The sequence below is a fragment of the Thunnus albacares genome, chromosome 21 (genome assembly GCF_914725855.1).
Source record: "Thunnus albacares chromosome 21, fThuAlb1.1, whole genome shotgun sequence".
Taxonomy (NCBI): Eukaryota; Metazoa; Chordata; class Actinopteri; order Scombriformes; family Scombridae; genus Thunnus; species Thunnus albacares.
The window spans coordinates 9,606,640-9,625,426 of record NC_058126.1 but is presented as its reverse complement, the minus strand read 5'-3'; the positions used below and the strand labels follow the sequence as shown (position 1 = coordinate 9,625,426).

Sequence of the window (18,787 nt, the reverse complement as noted above, 5' to 3'; positions counted from 1 at the left end):
TATAACTACATGCTCTGGCTGCAGCTAACAAACATGCTAACATGCTAGGTAGCTAATACAGTGCAGTCCATAGGTTTTTGTTCAGTAACAAATTTGTCCTTCAGCAATGAAATTAAAGTGATTACGACTTTGATGGTAAAACACTTGTTCTCCTTTAAAGAAAACTCAACCCCACATACATCCTTTGAGTATCATATACTTGACCTTGTAGACTTGAAAGGTCTAAAAAGTTTATGGTTTGCTTCTTTGTGGAGAACGGCAGCTATAGCCAAAGAAGAATATAAACAATTTTTCTGAATGAGAGGTCAATCCAATCTCTCTCAAACTGGCTCATGATTTCTCACCTCAAAGCTGAATCACACTGAAGAGGAGTCAAGTACATCTTACCGAGCTTAAGAAAAGGTCTAATCAAGCATCTGTAAGTAAAAACTCCTGTGTGTGACTACAGGTGTGTAGGTGCTTCACCTGTGATTTTCCAGTTTCTGACAAGTCAAAATGTTCACCATGAAAAAAGGTCTAAAAAATGTGTTCTTTACAACAATAGACCTTTTTCACAGGAGACATTTTGACTCGTCATAGCAGGAAAATCACAGGTGAAGCTAATTCCATTAACAATGACTCTGTTCCATTCAAGCGTCCCAGTAAGTCAGGACAGTGGTTGTGTTGCCATGATGAAGTGGCCCAAATCTGTTTTTTTTGGCCCCCGAGTGACTCAGATCAGATTTTTTTCATATCAGATCTGGGCCACTTGTATATGTGGCCCTAGATCTGATTCCTATCTGATCTGTGGCTAAACGACTGCTGTCAGAACCCGTCGTCATCATTCAGTGTCGGCACGTCACAGCCTGGAAAAATAAACACGGAGGAGAGCGACGGCGGCGACAGTCAGCGGAGAGACGAGGAAGTTTCAAATCCGTTTGACATTTATGGAGAAGCTTCTATTCAAGCCAAACCGAAAGAAACTTTTCATAACTGAATGCTAGCATAGCCGTAACATCGATGTTTATGACTTGACTGTTACGTGACAAATGACACACCGGAGCTTTGATACATCACTTACAAAATATGAGGGTGAACCAACGTGCACAAAACCAGGACTCTAAAACTGAAGCAGCTAAATGGAATTCAGGCGTTATTCATTTTATTATTTACACGTGTGCTTTTTACTACTGTGACATATCCAAATGTCTTTCATTTAAAGGCCTATAGTGGTTGTTTAATTTCCAGTGAGTCAGAACACAACAACAAAAAACATGTCAGAGTACTTGAGGACTTCTCTGCAGCTACAACGGTGTTTGTTTCATCTCTTCAGACGATCTGGACGACATTCACATTTTAACAGCTTTCCTGTTGGTCACTTTGTAGGTCATTGCTTTCATTTGGGATCATATCAATTAGTAATAAAAAAGCTTTTGTATTCTGCACAAATCAGACTGTTCAGCTATGCAGTCAGGGTCAGTGAAGGCCTCTGGAAGGACGCTGACTGAAAATTTGTTATTTTGTGGTGTCGGGTTGAGTCTCGAGCTACAATCAACCCAACTAACCCGCCCCTTTTATGTCCACATCATATAAATACAAATATAATGTATAATAATATAATATACCCAGAGATTGGACCGCCCTCTCTTTTTTTTATAAACTGATTTTCTATAACAGAAAGGATTTTTTTTAAATTTTATTTTCAACACTGCACAGTTGTTTTAACAAGTGGGTGTGAGGGTGCTTGAGAAAACAAGGTGCTTACTTATTAAAAACAACCATTAGCTGCCCTTCACTTTATCTCGTCACAAAATATATTGACTTTAAAAAAAAAAAAAACACTTTAGGAGTTTTAGAGTGAAAATCATAACTTCTCAAGGTTCCTCCTTTTAAGGGGGTATTTTAGCAAGGCACCCAGGTGCTTCACTTCGAATGATTTTCCATCAAAATAATTTTTTCTCTACCTTGAGGTACAATCAGTACTTAATCTGTTCTGAGTCATCCATTAGTTGAAGGAAAAAATGACTCTGTGCTGCGTGCCAAGTTACCACAATCCACTGTGTTGAAGATGGCATTTAAAGTGCTTTTCATTCTCTTGAGCAGTTAAGATAAAATGGAGATGTAAATAACATTTCGGCTGCGGTTAGACACAGAGGAGGCTCTGATATATGTAAACGCAAAGTCTACGACGCAGAATCTTACGCCAATCTTTTTTTTTTATTTATTTTTTTTTATTTGGGCTGGCTGATATTTAGTTTTTCTGTTATTTCGTTCCAAGTCTCTGCTGATTGTGTGATCTTAAAAGCGATAACATTCAGCTGCACGGCCACATGGTTAACCTTTTGCTATCTTGGTTTCTCAGCACACTGTGTAAGGCTGGTTGGTAGAAATTTAACTTCTCAACAAAACCACAGCAGCAGACAGTCTGGCGTTCCCTTTAAGCAGGAATTAATTGGAAACAAGCGAATAATGACGAGTAAAACTAACAAAATGCACATTCTGTCTGAGTGAGTTTAAGTCTAACTGGTGTTATTTGCTCTTTCAGTGGCACCGCACGGCCACCACCCAGGAAACGGACGGCTTCCAGGTGAAGAGGCCGGGAGACGTGAGCGTGCGTTGTACTCTGCTGCTGATGCTGGACTACCAGGTGACCACGCCACATGCCACGTGCCACGCGGTCTCTCGTAATCACAACGGCCCATAAATAGACTCCCCCTTCTTGTGTTACGACTCTATGACTAACTCATGCCATGAAATCAGCCATTGTAGTGACATCCTGCAGGCCTCACATCACTGATAACCGCTGGTCTTACAGCACCATTACACTGCATTTAAGACTCCATTTCAAAACCTGATATCCATTTCCAAGCCGGGGGGGGAAATACGATAAGGATGTCAGATGTGATGGGGATGATGTAAAGGTTCTGAGGTGGGCGGTTGTTTAAAAAAAAAAAAAAGTGTTGTAATGTGATTATATCGTCTCCGCAGCCTCCCCAGTTTAAGCTGGACCCTCGCTTGGCTCGCCTGCTTGGCATTCACACTCAGACTCGCTCCTGCATCATCCAGGCCCTCTGGCAGTACGTCAAGACCAACAAGCTGCAGGACTCCCATGACAAGGAGTACATCAACTGTGACAAGTACTTCCAACAGGTGCGGGAAGGCTCTATGCGCTACAGAAATATCGTCTTCTATGCAGCAATGATATATATTGCATATACAGTATGTCGCTCTATAAACCAGTGACTCTTCTACTGCTCAAGTCATATAAAATCCTACAATTTAAACCTAAACAAAAGAGGCTAATTTGTTCTCCTATCCTATATTTTTAAAATATATATTGTAAGCACTTAAAACTGTGTGAAAAGTTCTGTCTGCATGCATCAAAGTTTTATATATTTTTGACCCGGATTTTGCAGATTTTCGACTGCCCTCGGCTGAAGTTTTCTGAGATCCCTCAGCGCCTCACCAACCTCCTCCTGCCCCCCGACCCCATCGTCATCAACCACGTTATAAGGTAGATTCCTGAGTTTGTATTGTGCACTGAGTTTTGTATATCTTGCACCAGTTTCTTTGCACCCAGTGAACGATTCTCTAATGTGTTGCTTTTGGAAGAACATACTGTACCGTATGTCCCTGCACCTGGAGAAGAAAGTCAAATAGTAATAAAAAATTTTGTTTTCTCAGTATGATCTCAGGAGTAACATTTTTTTTTTCCTTTAGACTTCTTGTTTAATACTTGAAATAAAAATCACATTTTTAAAACCAATTTAATAAAACAAACCACCACTTCTCTGCAAATGCTGTTCAGTCGACCTTATAAACAAAACGTGGCAGCAGAGACTGGGGAGTGAAAAGAAAATTGTATTTTGTGAGTTTGTGACACAAACTAATCGGTATTCAAGACTGTTATTCACATACAAAAAAAACCAGAAGTTTTAATTAGGAAACATCGGACTGGATTCAGTAATCTTGCAGCCATCAGGAGATTGAAAGATCTCTTTCCAGATTCTGCACTTCTGAATAACATTTAAATCATGATTCTCTAATCTCGTCATCTTGTCAGCGTGGACCCCAACGACCAGAAGAAGACAGCCTGCTACGACATCGACGTGGAGGTGGAAGACCCCCTGAAGAGCCAGATGAGCAGCTTCCTCCTCTCCACCGCCAACCAACAGGAAATCGCTACACTCGACAACAAGGTGAGATCGCTATTTATTCTGCTTTACCATTGATGCTGTATCTCACACTGAGGTGATAAGTCAGCTGCTTTTGTGGGAACAGCAGATTTCATTATGTGTATCTCTAAGAGACCTTTTTATAACCGCAGTAGTTTGTTTACACTCAAATGTGGGAGCTATTAATGTTTGACCAAGATTTGTGTTTAAAGGACACATTTTAACTTTTAAGCTAACGATGCTTGTTAAGAGTTATCTTTCATACAATAATGACACACTGGCAGCAAGGATCACTGCTTTTTATTAACCCTCTAAAACCTACATGGACAAAGAAGCGTCTGGACATAGTTTTATTATTATTTGTGCCAATTCTAAGCTTATTCTCTCAGTGAGTATCAAGTGTTATACATCATATGATTCAGGGGAACCTGCCCTTTCTCTCCAGTGCAGTGTAAAGTCACCATCATGCATTACTTTTGTGTGAGCTCACCGTATTTGACTAAAAGAAAAACAGTGACAAAAAACTTGTGAGAATTTTTGTTTTTTCAACATGAAAAGTTGTATTTAGGTGTTTTGGAGCTCCGATTTTGGTGCTGTTTTTATGTTTTGGTCAATATCATCTGTTATATATCATTGGGAAATAGACAATCTGTTGATTTATGGAAGACTGCAGTCGTTTGCTTTTTGTGCAGTGAGTGCACATGGTGACTCAAATGAAGCTCAGCAAGCTTCTGTTCCCGTATCACATGACTGCACACACCGTAAATCAGCCCTGGTGGTCGTAAAGGTACCATTTATTCAAGGTACCTTGGAAAGCTGAGAATCTCACAGTTCAGACAGAAAAAAAAGCTTGTTGATATCATAAACGGTTCCAAAGTTATTTAATGTTTTTCAGAATATGGTCTAATGTAGCGTTGACACTAACCTCGGTTCCAGAAGGTTAAATAATCATTTTTATCTCATATTTTTCAGTCTTTTATATCAGGTACATCCAAGAATTTTATATCCTAATTTATGAATTAATGTTTTACATAAAGTGGCAAAAGAGCAACGTGTCAGTTTATGTTTAACATTTGAATGATGGTGATGATCTCGTCATGGTTCAGTGATAAGTACATGGTGTAATATCTTTTTGTTTTGTCAAAGTATTTCACCATTTTTCCTCCTCAGTCACACAGATATGATAATTCACAGACGACATGCTGAAAACTGCACATTGCAGAATCGCTTTTATTGTTGCGCTACGAATCCCATCCCTCGTTTCGAGGTAGCGTCTTTCTCAAGAGCTCTTGCACATAAAAAACACATTTGCAGTCACAGCTTCAGGTCTCCCTTCTCTACCAGGTCACCTATCCACCTTTTCTTCTGTTCCTTCTCCTACTGTTTACATCTGTACAGACAGCTTTTTCCTGGGGATGTGTGCATATGCTGTTCGTTAATGAGCAGGGTTATTTTAGTTCTGAGACTTGCTACAGAATCAGCTCTTCTAGATGTCTAATTTTAATATCTATACCATGATACGTGTCAAATTCAGCTGCAGATGTAGGTTTTTTTGGATGGTACAGCTAAATAAGCAAAGGAAGCAGTGAGGTATGTGTTTTCTCTTGATACACAGCGTGTTATTGTTTCCCGCTCAGATTCACGAGACCATTGAGTCCATCAACCAGCTGAAGATCCAGAGGGACTTCATGCTCAGTTTCTCCAGAGATCCCAAGGGCTACATCCAGGACTGGCTCAAATCCCAGAGCCGAGACCTTAAGGTTCGATGCTATTTATATATGAACACAAACACACACTCATGTCTCTCCTCACATAACTTAAAAGTCCCATTGAAACAATAACTTACTGCCTTTATTTGACATATATTATGGATGTTGAGATTGAAAATAAAATACAGAAGCTAAAACTAAAAGCCTCTAGCAGCCCCTAGAGGCTACAATTTGTTGGTCAAGAGAGAATTTTATGAATTAAAATGTTTGTTTGCTTTAAAAAAAAAGAAAAAGTCTGGCATCTGTAATGTTTCCTGTAACTCCTCAATAAGAAATGAATCTTTGCTGTATCCACATGTATCACTGTTTTCAGTAAATACACTCCACATTTGTCACATTTAATCAGTGATTATTTAGTCGTGTCATTAACGACTGTGCCTTCTCATTGGCTACAGTTAATGACAGACGTGGTTGGGAACCCTGAGGAGGAGAGGAGGGCGGCGTTTTACCACGAGCCCTGGTCCCAGGAAGCTGTCAGCCGCTATTTCTACTGCAAGGTGAGGAAACAGCTCGTCATTCGCTCTTTTAACATCCTGAATCTCTTGTGCTCCGAAAAAACACTCGGATGACGTACTTTCGGTTCTCCTTTTCCTTTTTTGCCCCGACAGATCCAGCAGAGGAGACAGGAGCTGGAACAGGCCTTAGCTGTCCGCAACACTTAAGAAAAGGCCCTCCTGAAATCTCTGCAAAATATTTCAGAGCCGAGTGTGTGTTTGGATGTGTGTGTGCCTGGGTGTGTGTGTGTGTGTGTGTGTGTTTGTGTGCATGTCGTTGCAGTCGAGTGAAATCCTCATACCTCTGAAAGTGTAACTAAAGAAAAGCAGCCTTGTTCCGAGAGATGACACTGCAATTTCAGATGTTTTCCCAACGTGACGATGGAAGAATTCGGAAAAAAAATGAAAATATTAAATCATGAAAAAAAAAAAAAAAAAAAAAAAAAAAGAGTAAGGAGGTTTTCACAAGACAGTAGCGATGTGCATGTATGGAAGCTATATGCGCCTTCTGCGTATTTGTCCCGTTTTACGCAGGACTGCGAGGACATCGTCGCCGACCGCATGTATTCAGCTCGCATCGTGGACCCTCTAAGGTCAACCTCTCGGACCACAGGCGGCGTCAAGACTCACTGCCTGATAAACCAAACGTCCCCCTCATCTCTACTTTCTGCTCTGTACATACGTCACTAGCAAGCAAGACAAACTCTCAACCGGCTGCTCTCACATTTACAAATACTCATCTCAAAGAGGGAGATTAGCTACTGTGTCCGACTGAAACGTATACGTCACGTAAACCCCCCAGTCAAAGCCGCACAGTGCTCTGGATGAGTCTTCAAAATTTTTTTTCCAACTCTTTTTGAAACTGTTTTGTGATTATTTGTTTGGGAGTGTCTGCGTGTGTGTGTGCGTGTGTGTGTGTGTGTGTGTTTCTTTGTTCTCATTAGGAGAGTGTTTTTGACAGTGTTCAAATTGATTAATTACACCAGCAAAGTCGAGATTAGTGTGACGCATCGGGTCGCAGGGAATCATGCTGTCTATAAACCAGTTTGTCTCATTTTAGTCGGATTCTCTTTGTTTCTTTTCCTACATCAGTGTTAGGTAAATTAACTGAAGTATTATCACAAAGACATGAACAGCTCCGTGTCTGTTTATAGTGAGAATAGTGTTTTTTATAAATGATGAAGGAGAGACAAAGTATTGATCATCGTAATAATAGCTTTTCTTCCCTTAATCATAGCGAAGTGATAAATATGCCTATACATGTTGGGACTTGACAGACTCGTCGACTGGTTTGTTTTGTCGCTCACTGCCTCTTCCTTGTGTAGTATTTTTTGCCAGTTTATGTCATGAAGGTGTTACCAAAGGTTTGCAACGAGCAGAAGAGAACATGATCACTGAAATAGAAATGGGCAAAAGTCCTGACCTGGGTTCAAAAAGAAACCAGATGGGTTTGGTCGTAACAAATCTGAAATATTTGGGTCGTTTCAAAGGGAATTCATGCCCAAATGTTTTCCTTTGTAGCCAATTAAGCCTCAAGTTCTCTTAAACAAACCCTAAAACTGTTATTGCAATGAATGCTTAAACCCAGGTCTGGAGAACTGTGTCCATTTCTACACTTTTTATGTTACATGAAGAAGAAGAAGAAAAAAAAAGGTTTTTTTTCTTTTCTAGAGATGTGAATGTAAATATGTTTTGTCCCCTTAAGAGGGCCAACTGTACAGTATACAACAGACTATCTGTGTGTGTTTGTTTTGGGGTTTTAGGGGAGGGGGGGGGATTGAGTTACATGGTGCAGTAAGGGGAGCTCCATGAGTTTTGAATTAGTAGGGCAGGAATGTTAGTGTTCCTCTGTGTACTATCTTGGGTTGGGGTGGTTTATTTTAGGTCCATCCCGTATCTATCGTGGGAGCTAGAAGCTGCAACAAAGAAAGACCCCCCTCTCTTTTCAATCTACATGAAATCTCAGTAGCTGTAACGCATAATATAATCTGCACCGATCTCATTTTACACTTTTTTTTTTTTTTTTTTTTAAATGACACTTGACTTGTATGTATATGTTGTAATGTCAGATGGAGGATTTTTTTTTTCTTTCTCAGCAGTCAGTTTCTAGCTGGAACCTCGTCGGGTTTCTTTGCACTGTGCTGTAATTCTTTGTCGGGACTCTCTTCGTCATGGGGTGAGGCCCTCTTTTATTATCCCAGCATACACAAACTGATTGGACGATTTCACGATGACCTATGCATGCTCCATGGACATTAATTATTACATCTGATCAAACGGTATGTGTAAATATATAAAGCTGGCATAGCAGCCTGTGTGACAAACGCAGGACTTGTCACATTTGTTGAAATGCCTTCTGGAACTTTTTTGCCAAAAATGATAAGCCCTACCAGCAACTAACTGTAGGTGTGATTTTTCTGAACTGTGTTTTTGTTACTAGGACAGGACAGTAAGTTATAATAACTGCATTCATTAGAGGAGAAACAGTAGTCATTGGTAGTATCTTAGTCCTGTGTCTGACCCGGAGTGATCTTATTTTTCTTTGTATGGCCAGGGCATTCATGTTGTTATGTCATACAGTCACTGATTCACTAGCACCCTCTTGCGGAGGAAACTAGAAGCTGCAGCTCCTGGGTGACCTCAGCTTGAGCACCACAGTATCAGAAAATATCTGACAAAATGTTAACAAACTGCTGTGTCTCCCTGTTAAAACTTAAACCCTGGCATACCGTCGACACGTTCGTCCCGCTCCTTGCATGTGTTTTCTGAAGAGCGGGAAAACTGCTCTTTTCTTTCTGTTTACACTGTTGTCAGAGGGTCACCGACAGGAAGATAATAGTATACATGATACTGTATATCTGTAAAGAGCAAGACTTGTTTGGTGATTACGTTCTACAAAAAAAAAAAAAAAATGAGAGAGAGAGAGAGAGAAAAAAAAGGGAAAACAGCTGTGACATTGTGAGACAGCCTGGATGTAAATAAAGAAGCGCTTGCCAAAGTTTGTAAATGCCACGATATCTGAAGTGTCTTTTTTTCACCTTTATGGCCACATGTTCCCTCTGTACGTACATGATGCGATTAGATTTTTTTGTGCTTTGCTGCAAAAATTTGCATATTAATGTTCAGTATTAAACTGAGCCTCTTAAAGCCACACACAGAGGGAAATACTACTCATTTGCATCAAAAATCCTACTTCAACTGAATGTTAAAGATTTTATGTTTGATATGTTTTTTTTTTTGGAAGAAACTGAAGTTAATATTCTTTTCAATTGTTACAAAATGAGAAATGTGTCCTTCAATGTCACTGGGATGTAAAATGTATCACTGCCTCACAGTTAAAGCATGGGATTTTGAGTTTCAGCACTAAAATGAGGCTTTAAGTTTAGTTTAGCAGTGCCAGATTCTCATTCTTGCATTGTGTAGAAATATTATCTAGGAATCAGTCCCAGTATACACAGTATATATCATGGGGATTAACGCAGGCAGTTTAAGTGTCCCCTGTCTCCACTTTAAGGTAATATGAGATACTTCTTGTAAAGTTTATCATAATGACAAGAAACTAGAAAAGGGAGCAAAATTCTTTGGGATAAATTTGCATGACTTCATAAATAAAACATGTATGTACTGCTGCAGTGAACACTCATTCATATTTGATGAGTAATTTTCCGAGGTGCAAGCTTTCTTTTCCATATGCCAAGTTTCACCTTTGGCCCCTGAGTGACTCCCTGTTTATCATATATTGTTGTGTTTAAGGGTAACAACAGCTTTTCTTTCTCTTTCACTTGTGTATTTACTGGATGATGAATCACTGATGGATAAACAGAGATCACAGAGCTAATGGAGGGGTCCTCCCCTGCTTCTTTATCTTGTTTAAACCATGTCTTTTTGACTTCACTGGGATCTTGACAGTAGTACTGGAGATTCATGTTAACAGTAAAACATTTACACTTTACTTGTGAGGTCTTTATATGCAGAAACATTCTTTTTTTTTATTAATTTCAACAGATTTGAAATGTTAGCTAAAACATTTCCTAAATTGAATATCTAGAGAATAAATGCAAGATTCAATCTAGAAAAATGTTTAGCCATTTTTTGCCACCAGACTAACATACCTAAGTTGGTGCGAAACATCACTTTTACAACTCCAAATGTGTTTAACAATTGGCTAAGTGCTTGGGGATAGTTATTTTAGAAATTCTAGATGTGTGTAAACTGTTTAATAGCCAAAATGATAAATGTTTGACCTTCATTTAGTCATATAAAGTTGCAGACATTAAGTCTTTTTTTAACCCATAGCATCCAAACAACATATCCTTTGTCTGTCTGCAATAATAATGGGTAAGTGATAAAAACGACATTGCGGTTAAATGGTATGTGCAGTAACCATTCGGCTACCAGGGCGCTCCACAATTCTAATAACGTCCATCAAAATTTTTCAAATACCACATCTTTACTATTTTAAAGACCCTGTAAACCCACACAGGTGTTTTCACTTATTCTGGCTGATTAGACCTCTGCTCAGGTTGAGACTGAGCAGAGCTACAGCATGCTGGGAAATGACATGACGTCACTGGACTCCATGTTAGTAAGAAGAACAATAAAAGGTGCCGTTTGTCCCTTCAGAACAGGTACGACAAAGCTAAGATGTCGCCCACACTGTGCTGAGAAGACGTCTAATAAATAAAATAATTAAAATCCCTGCTGTGGGTTTACTATGGGTGTGTGCACCACCTGTAAACCATAGCAGCCACTTTATAAATAAAATCTGAACTGAATGTCTCCAGAAGTGTTTTTAACTGTGGGATCTAAAATTGCGATATCCAATTACGCAAATAATTGCGCAGCCCTGCTACATTACCCTTCACTAAAAGAACACTTTTATGCTCCGTAGAAGCAAAACGTTGAGTTTGCACTCAAGCTCATTGGTGGGTTAAATTTCCTGTATGAGCAAGGCGTTCATCAGAGGTGGCAGACAGGCATTTTATTGTTCACTGACCTCACCACAAGGAAGCAGGTGGAGGCCTTTCCACAGCGTAATGCGGCCGCGCTGTAAAGCTGACTGCAGCCGACTCAGAAAGGGCCTCTTTCACTCTGCTCCTCCACTATTCTCCTGAGCCGACAACCCTCACATGGAGAAGTTTTGTGGGTGGGGGGGGGGTTGTGAGGGGGGCCCTCAGTGCAGTCCTCTCACGCCTTTACAGAGGAGGAGGAGGAGGAGGCTGTGTGAAGTAAGCCATTCAGCTTGTTCAACCATCTCGCTGTGAAGGTTAACCACCCACACCATGGCGGACTTTGGCTATAGGTAGACGCGACCCTCCCACTGGGCACTGGGTTCACTTCTCTCCCCAAAGACATATGTGTACAGAATACTCGCCAAAACCCAGGGAGGCCCGGGCTGGGGTGGAGAATTACTGACTCAATATGAGGAGACGAGGCGGGGCAGGCTGCTTCGGAACAAACTGTTCACTGCCTCACTGGCACTGCAGTAAAGCTTTTAGGCAAACCGGCGAGACTACGAGATGCATTTTTCTAAATATGAGCACACCGTCACTAACTGGCCACAAAATTTTTCTGCTATATTGCCTTTTCTTCAGCTCTGCCAAGCACATAACAGATACCTCCAGGAGTGGCTGTTCAAGAATGCTGCATACAGGATCCTATAAACAGTTGCCTTTTGCCTAGTGAGACTGAAACACACTGTAATATATACAATAGTATGAATGAAAAAAACAACTGTGAGCAGAAATATCACTTTAATACTTCTTAAAAAAAAAAAGAGAACATGTCCTAAACAAAAGGCAGCTTGTTTCCAGTATTAACTTTAACATCTTCACTAAGGCAGACTCATGGCTCAAGTTTTTTTCTCAATGAAATGTTAACAATAGCAAAAGTCAATGAAGACCTTTTGATATTTCGTAATAGAACATCCATTATTCCTTTAAAATTGGAGTATAAATATCATTACTCTGCTCCTGTAAGAATACGTCAACAGCAGGAATACAAGTGACAGCTTCTCAGTAATCTGTGAGTGTCTGTGGTCCACATTCAGTGAGATGTGTGAGGCGACCTCAGTGACTCATTATTCAACGTTGTCTAGACATGACAGATTCAAAGTTACAGGCTCATAAGTCTCATAAGAAGTGCTCATACACACTGTGCAGAGAGTCTCTCAGCTGGAGGATACAACTATGAGCTTATGCATCAGCGCACATTTGCTCTACTGAAGTGTCCTTGAGCAAGATGACGCTGTTCTTTTCAGTATATGGATCAAAAAAAGTATTATTTTACAATCCATGTTATTCTGCTTGAGCGTTCCTCTAGGTGCTGTTGGCTTGCTCTTGCTCAAACAGAGCCATGGCTAGATGGGAGCGTGACCCCAGACCCTCCAGGTTGCTGAGGACACAGCGGTGGTAGATATCCTCACTGAACCGCGGGTTGCATGCCCGCCGCACGTATTTCTGGATCAGCGCAGGCTCTACAGCTCGGAAAACGTGCAGGCCGGAGTAACGTACAAATATGTCATACACGTCCATGCTCTCCAGCAGCTCCTCGTTGTCCAAGATGTCGGCCGCCATCTTGGTCCGTGCGGTCATGTAGTCGGCGTTGTAAAAGCAGGCCTCATCGAAGACGTGGCGGTCGAAGTGGCCGTCTCGCAGGGACTCAGAGGCGAAAGAGGAGGAGGCAGCGGAGGGCTGCTGGTCGCGATAGACAACGGCCGGGCTGTACTCTTGGAAGTGGATGGGGAAGAAGACTTGCCAGTTGCTAATGGCGTTCATCCTGCAGCGGTTCAGGAAGTCAGCGTTGACCTCGGTCCACGTGCTGGCCAGGAAAAACAGCGTGTCCACTGGGTGTTTCTTAGAGATGATGTCCATCAGCTTCACCTGTGAGGGAACCTCCGTCTTCACGCTGATCCATGGGATCTTCACGTCTCCGTAGCGCTTCTCCACCTCCCCGATCATGGCCTTGATGCCAGCGAACACATCAGTCTGGCTGACTCGCTGTGCATCGAAAGGATCGTAGATGAACAAGAACGTGAGTAAAACATTGTCATGGGTGTCCAAAGTGTTCATCACATACATGTCGAGGAAGTTACCGACAAAGTCCTGATCCTGGGCAGTGACAGGTAGGATGACCTGCACCCGTGTTGCCTCTGTCACATAAGGCATGGGGATAATTTCAACTGCACTTAGAGGTCGCAACAAGTTTACCCGTTTGGCAATGACTTGGCTGTGACCTTTCTGGGTATAGGCCTCCAGTGCAAGATCCAGCACATACTCCATACCGCGTGTGGGATCGAAGCGCCGGTATCCGTTAAGTAGACGCCGCTTGCGGAAGCGTAGCTGCGGCTGGTAACGCTCGTTCAGACGCTCCACCGCGATCTCCAGAACTGCGTTTACATCGGCGCGGTCAGCCCCTCTCATCTCACACTTGGGTGAGCTGTCGACGCACGAGTAGATATGCTCTTCAGTAAAGTACTCCCAGTTTATAACCTCAAAACGGGTCTTTGGTTTGAAGGGAGGATTGATTCCTACAGGCCATGTGACTCCAGCCTTACCTTCCGGTGTCAAGTCACTCAGGTTGCTGATCTGCATCTGATGAGTAAACACAAATAACATATAATGCAACCTCACTCTGACACATCAAACCTGCCAAACGTATAATAAAAGGTAATTAAAGACCAATTCAGAGGGAAACATGGTGTAAACATTTGCCTCCATTACATATTTGATTGCTCTGTGTTGTAAGGTATATTTAAAGTCAAGTCAAAACAGCCCAGCTGCAATTATCCTCAATTGTCGCTTGAAGCTTTATTACACAATAGTATCCAAGAAGGAAATAACTAACAGCGGTCTTTAACAGGTGCAAACATCTGATAGTTTCGGGTTGAGCCCACACACAGTTTAGTTGTGGCAGCTGGTTCATGATGGTGCAAAACACAGCATAGGCTCAGTAAACAATACAGATAGAGGAAAATTATCAGGAAACTACAGTGTACATAATATACAACAGCGCAGGAACAATGTGTATATCAGTCCTTAATAATGCATTTGCTTCCGTGCCTAATAAACTATCATTAGCAGCTACTTTAATTAAATAATAAGGCTTTTTAGTGCAGATGAAATTCAAAGAGCGCTGACGCTGGAATGTAAAACTCGGCAGAACGCCCTATCCCTTGTCTTGGCTTTCTGACATGTATAAATATTGTATCAGTCAGGAATTTCTGCCCTGGTTCAAAAATGGGAGTGGTGGAGAGACGAACAAACAGTATACTTTCACACAGAGCTCATCCCCACAGCATCAGTGTAGTCCCATCAGATAAGAACCATAAAAACAAGGGACAAAACATGATTAAGTGTTACCAACCTGCAGCTGCTGGATCTGAAGGTAAGTCCATTCCAGCTCGATCTGGCTGAAGCGCTTGTGTAGGCGGTACATGAGATTTGGTTCTGATACAGGATGGACGGTAAAGGCGTTTTTAAACTGTGCGCTATCTTCACGCTCTGGATCTGCGTTTTTCCCGAGCTCAAAGTAACGATAGGTCATCTCCTGTGAGCCAAACAAATAAAGATAAAGAAATGTTATTGTGGATATTCCCCACCAAAAAAACTACCAAAAGCACATTAAATTAATAAAACAACTGTTTGTTGGTATCCATGTTTTTTTTTTTTACCTGGTGTACTTCCACACAACTGAGACCCAGGTAGTCAATAATGCAGCGGCCCAGCCACTCATCAGGTCTCACGCTGAGAATGTCATTACGGCAGGTGTCAAGGTGGGGCTGCAGACGGGCCAACAGACTGCGAGACAGCAGGTAGCCGTAACCCCCGTGGCAGTAGCGTGCCTTCTCCTCCCCACCAATGAACTCCTCCGCCCTGCCCATATACAAATCCTGACCTGCACTGAGGTGACCCACGAGCTCTGACAGACGATCTGCCTGCATGTAAGTGTCGTCCTGGGCTAAGAGGAACCAGTCATAGTCTGAGCCATAGTGCTGATGGAGGTGGCGCACCGTCTCATACATCAGCCATACAGGGCGGTCGTCACCGTGGGCAACCACAGTCATACCATGAGGCACCTTGGGGCTGCGCAGGCCCGTGAAGAAAAAGGTGCGGTGGAAGTGGTGGGCAACAGTGCGGTTCACCGCCACGGCAAGCGTGTTGAGGGTTGCACGAGAGGTTAGCACGCCCACCAGCAGTCGCTCTCTGATGCCAAGTTCAGTGTGAATATACCGTGTTCTGCAGAGGTGGAAAAGAAAGATAAATGGAAAAAATTAGAACACAAGTTAGGTTTGGAAGCTATTACCAGTAAATCTTGACCGCATTTAAAACATCTTAGATTTCAGCAGATTCTTCCAAACTGCTGCAGATTATATGAAGCTTTTTCCAGCAGATAATCAGCTTTAGAATTCTAATTTAAGACATGTAGAAGATTATCAGATCTTATGCATTTGTGGATTAACAGGTCAAGTCAAGTCATCTGAACTACTGTACATATATGTAAAAGTAGATTTGACTAATGTAACCTTTAATCTATGGGACACCTATACTGTATATCCCACTCAGTGCATTTAGATTATTGCAGGGGAGATTTAAATGTAAGCCTATTAAAGAGAGCACTAACAAATGTAAATCCCCTGTAATCAAATTGTCTCCAGTTTCTTAAAACAAGTCTTGTAAGATATAAGAAAAAATGTTGTGTGGTGTTTTTTTTGTGACAAATTTGCCATTACATTTGTTGAAAAAAAAAAAAACAACTCAATGGCTGCATATGTGTTCACTGAAAAGCCCTCTCTGTAAGTCTTCGTGGCACTTATCTTGATCTAATCTGATCCCATCATGTTTTGACTTCTTTCAGCACCTGGAAACACTGGCAAAAAAAAATCAGACCTGACTTCCACACTCACCTGAGGACTTTCTTATGTGGCTTGTTTGGGTCCTTGTGATAGGGCACTATACGTGGCTGGAAGTCTTCCTCTCCAGCCCCATCCCTTGAGTCCCTTTGAGCATCTCCTCTGCCCAGAAAAAGCCCCCCATTACCCAGTTCATCTCTGCAGGAGTCATCCGTGTCCCCTTGTGTCCAGGACACCATTAAAAGGCTCAGACTGCAGCCCAGAGACAGCCCGAGGATAAGGGGTAAAGCAGGCCTGAACACGGCCAAAAAGGAGGACAGACGCATATCTAACTGTTACGAGCTACTCTTGATGAGGCCGTTCTGGGAGAGTTAACAGCCCATGTGGCTTTCAAGAGCATTTGAAGATGAGCCAACCCTCCCGGTTAAATATTTCAACCTGTGTGAGATGCAGAAAATTGCCTTAAATGTCACATACTGTCTCTTTTCTAAGTCTTATCCGGAGAGGTAGTCGTTGTAAAGTTTCCAATCAACCTATCAAGCAAAGATAATTCGCGAAAAACAATGTAGAGCAATAGATTAAAAAATATTTCAATTATAACTGTTTAATATTTTGCCTCGTAAGCACAAATTGTACGTCAAACGCGCAGCTAACGTTAGAGACTACTAAACCCATTTATGAGCGCCATTGCCAATTGTAACATGTTAAGTTAGTCATACAAACTGTGTAATAACGTGTCTTCTCAGCTAACGTTATGTTAATTAGCTTAACTAATTTTGGCTAGCGTTAACGCTAATAGCTACTTCTAAAGTAAATGTGCACATACTTATACAAATAATGTACCTAGACGCTAAGTGTCACCGAGTAAAGTTGACCGTTAAGGTTTACGTTAATCTAGTCAAGAAGACTCGACAGTTTTGATCGTCTTATCCGAAATTGTAACGTCAACAGTAACGTTATGAGTCGGAAGGAACAAACACCAAAGAGCAAGCTAGCAGGCTAGCATCGCGTCCGTTGTTTCAGTGCAGATATGTCGCTCGTCGATCCATCTCCTCTAATCCCAAAGCATACATCCACAATTTCTGCGTTAATGTTGCCAAAAAGCCGTTAAGCTTGGCTGAATATGCGTCGTCCATTTCCTCAGTTTTTTGACTTCCTCATACATTGAGTGCCACACACACATACTCACTCACACATACACACACACTCACACTCAGGCAGGAGTAGAAATACCGTCGGTTCCCTCTTCATCATCCTCACTGACTGAGCATCACCTCTGACTAAAACGGTTAGCAGGAGACCCGTGAAGTGGGTGTTGCTTAAAAACAACGTCCAAGATCAATATGCAGTGATAACATATCATATCAGTACGAACGATTGATCAGGGAAAGCCTGTGTCCACATATGGGTCCATGTTATGATCTGAAAATGATTTCCTTGACGCTACTGACCTTATCAGTATAATCTCACAACGATAAGAACTGACGTTAATATCCATCACACCGCTGTCTTCCGTTTTATTGCCAGATACATTCACTGATGAAAAAAAAACCGGCCTTATCTCATAATTATAACTTAATGTACTATCTCAAAATTACGATAAACGATCTCAAAATTACAAAAGATCCCATAATTACAACTTACTATCTCAAATGTTCTCAATTTGAGATATTTTCTCGTAATTATGAGATAGCAAGTCATAATTTTAGGATCTTTTCTCATAGTTATTAGATTTTTTCTCGCAATTATGAAATAGTATATCATAATTTTGACATATTTTCTTGAAAGTATAAGATAGTTTTAGGATATTTTCTCACAGTTATGAGATTTCTCGCGATTATTGGATAGTACGTCGTATTATTAGGATCTTTTCTTGTAATTATGAGCTAGTAAGTCATAATTTTGGGATCTTTTCTCACAGTTATGAGATTTTTTTTATTGCTATTTAGCCCGGCGAACAATTTTCGGTTCGGCAAACGTTCCGCGAACGTTGCATGAAGCGTAGGGGGAACGTTCGCTGGACCCCCCACAGCTAACGTTGACTGAGGGTTATTTTGGAAAGTTTTCCTAACCTTTCGCTAACGTTCGCGTAAAGTTAAAACAAAACGTTCGCGGAAGGTTGGGAAAACTTTCCAAAATAACCCCCAAGGAACGTTCTCTAAATTTTATGTAGTTTTTTTTTTTTTTTTTTTTTAAATAACCTTTAAAAACGTTCTAAAATTACAAAAATATAACATTCAGAGAACCTTTAGGGAACGTTCCCTGAAGGTTACCTGTTTGCTGAGGTAGTAACTAATAATTTTGGGATCTTTTCTCGCAAATATGAGGCAGTAAATCATAATATTGCTATCTTTTATCGTAATTATGAGGTAGTAGTGTCATAATTGTGAGATTAGGCCTCTGATTTTGCGCTTCCGTAACTATGTAGGTTGTTCTACTCAATTACTAATAGCTACAGTGTTTCACCGAGTTGTAAATTAAACGTGCAGCTAAATTAGGAGTAATAAAAGGACATTTTAC

The 18,787-nt window shown here is 41.2% G+C and overlaps 2 protein-coding genes across 6 annotated transcripts in view; one reads left to right on the top strand and one right to left on the bottom strand.

Moving 5' to 3' along the window:
- The window catches only part of smarcd3b (SWI/SNF related, matrix associated, actin dependent regulator of chromatin, subfamily d, member 3b), a 43,213-nt gene extending 33,786 nt beyond the window's left edge, over window positions 1–9,427 (top strand). For all 5 annotated transcript variants that reach the window (XM_044339552.1, XM_044339554.1, XM_044339551.1 and 2 more), the window contains 7 exons: window positions 2,525–2,626; window positions 2,968–3,129; window positions 3,396–3,493; window positions 4,043–4,178; window positions 5,792–5,914; window positions 6,319–6,420; window positions 6,532–9,427. In XM_044339552.1, coding sequence (XP_044195487.1) covers window positions 2,525–2,626; window positions 2,968–3,129; window positions 3,396–3,493; window positions 4,043–4,178; window positions 5,792–5,914; window positions 6,319–6,420; window positions 6,532–6,585 — 777 coding nt within the window. In that variant the 3' untranslated portion in view covers window positions 6,586–9,427. The remainder of the gene's footprint in view (window positions 1–2,524; window positions 2,627–2,967; window positions 3,130–3,395; window positions 3,494–4,042; window positions 4,179–5,791; window positions 5,915–6,318; window positions 6,421–6,531) is intronic.
- Window positions 8,797–18,300, bottom strand: chpf2 (chondroitin polymerizing factor 2). The gene is made up of 4 exons (XM_044339548.1): window positions 16,322–18,300; window positions 15,089–15,653; window positions 14,782–14,964; window positions 8,797–14,009 (listed from the first exon to the last, which is right to left on the bottom strand). Exons 1-4 carry the CDS (start codon window positions 16,591–16,593, stop codon window positions 12,735–12,737), a joined length of 2,295 nt encoding a protein of 764 aa, XP_044195483.1. The 5' UTR covers window positions 16,594–18,300; the 3' UTR covers window positions 8,797–12,734.
- Between the last annotated feature and the right edge of the window lie 487 nt (window positions 18,301–18,787).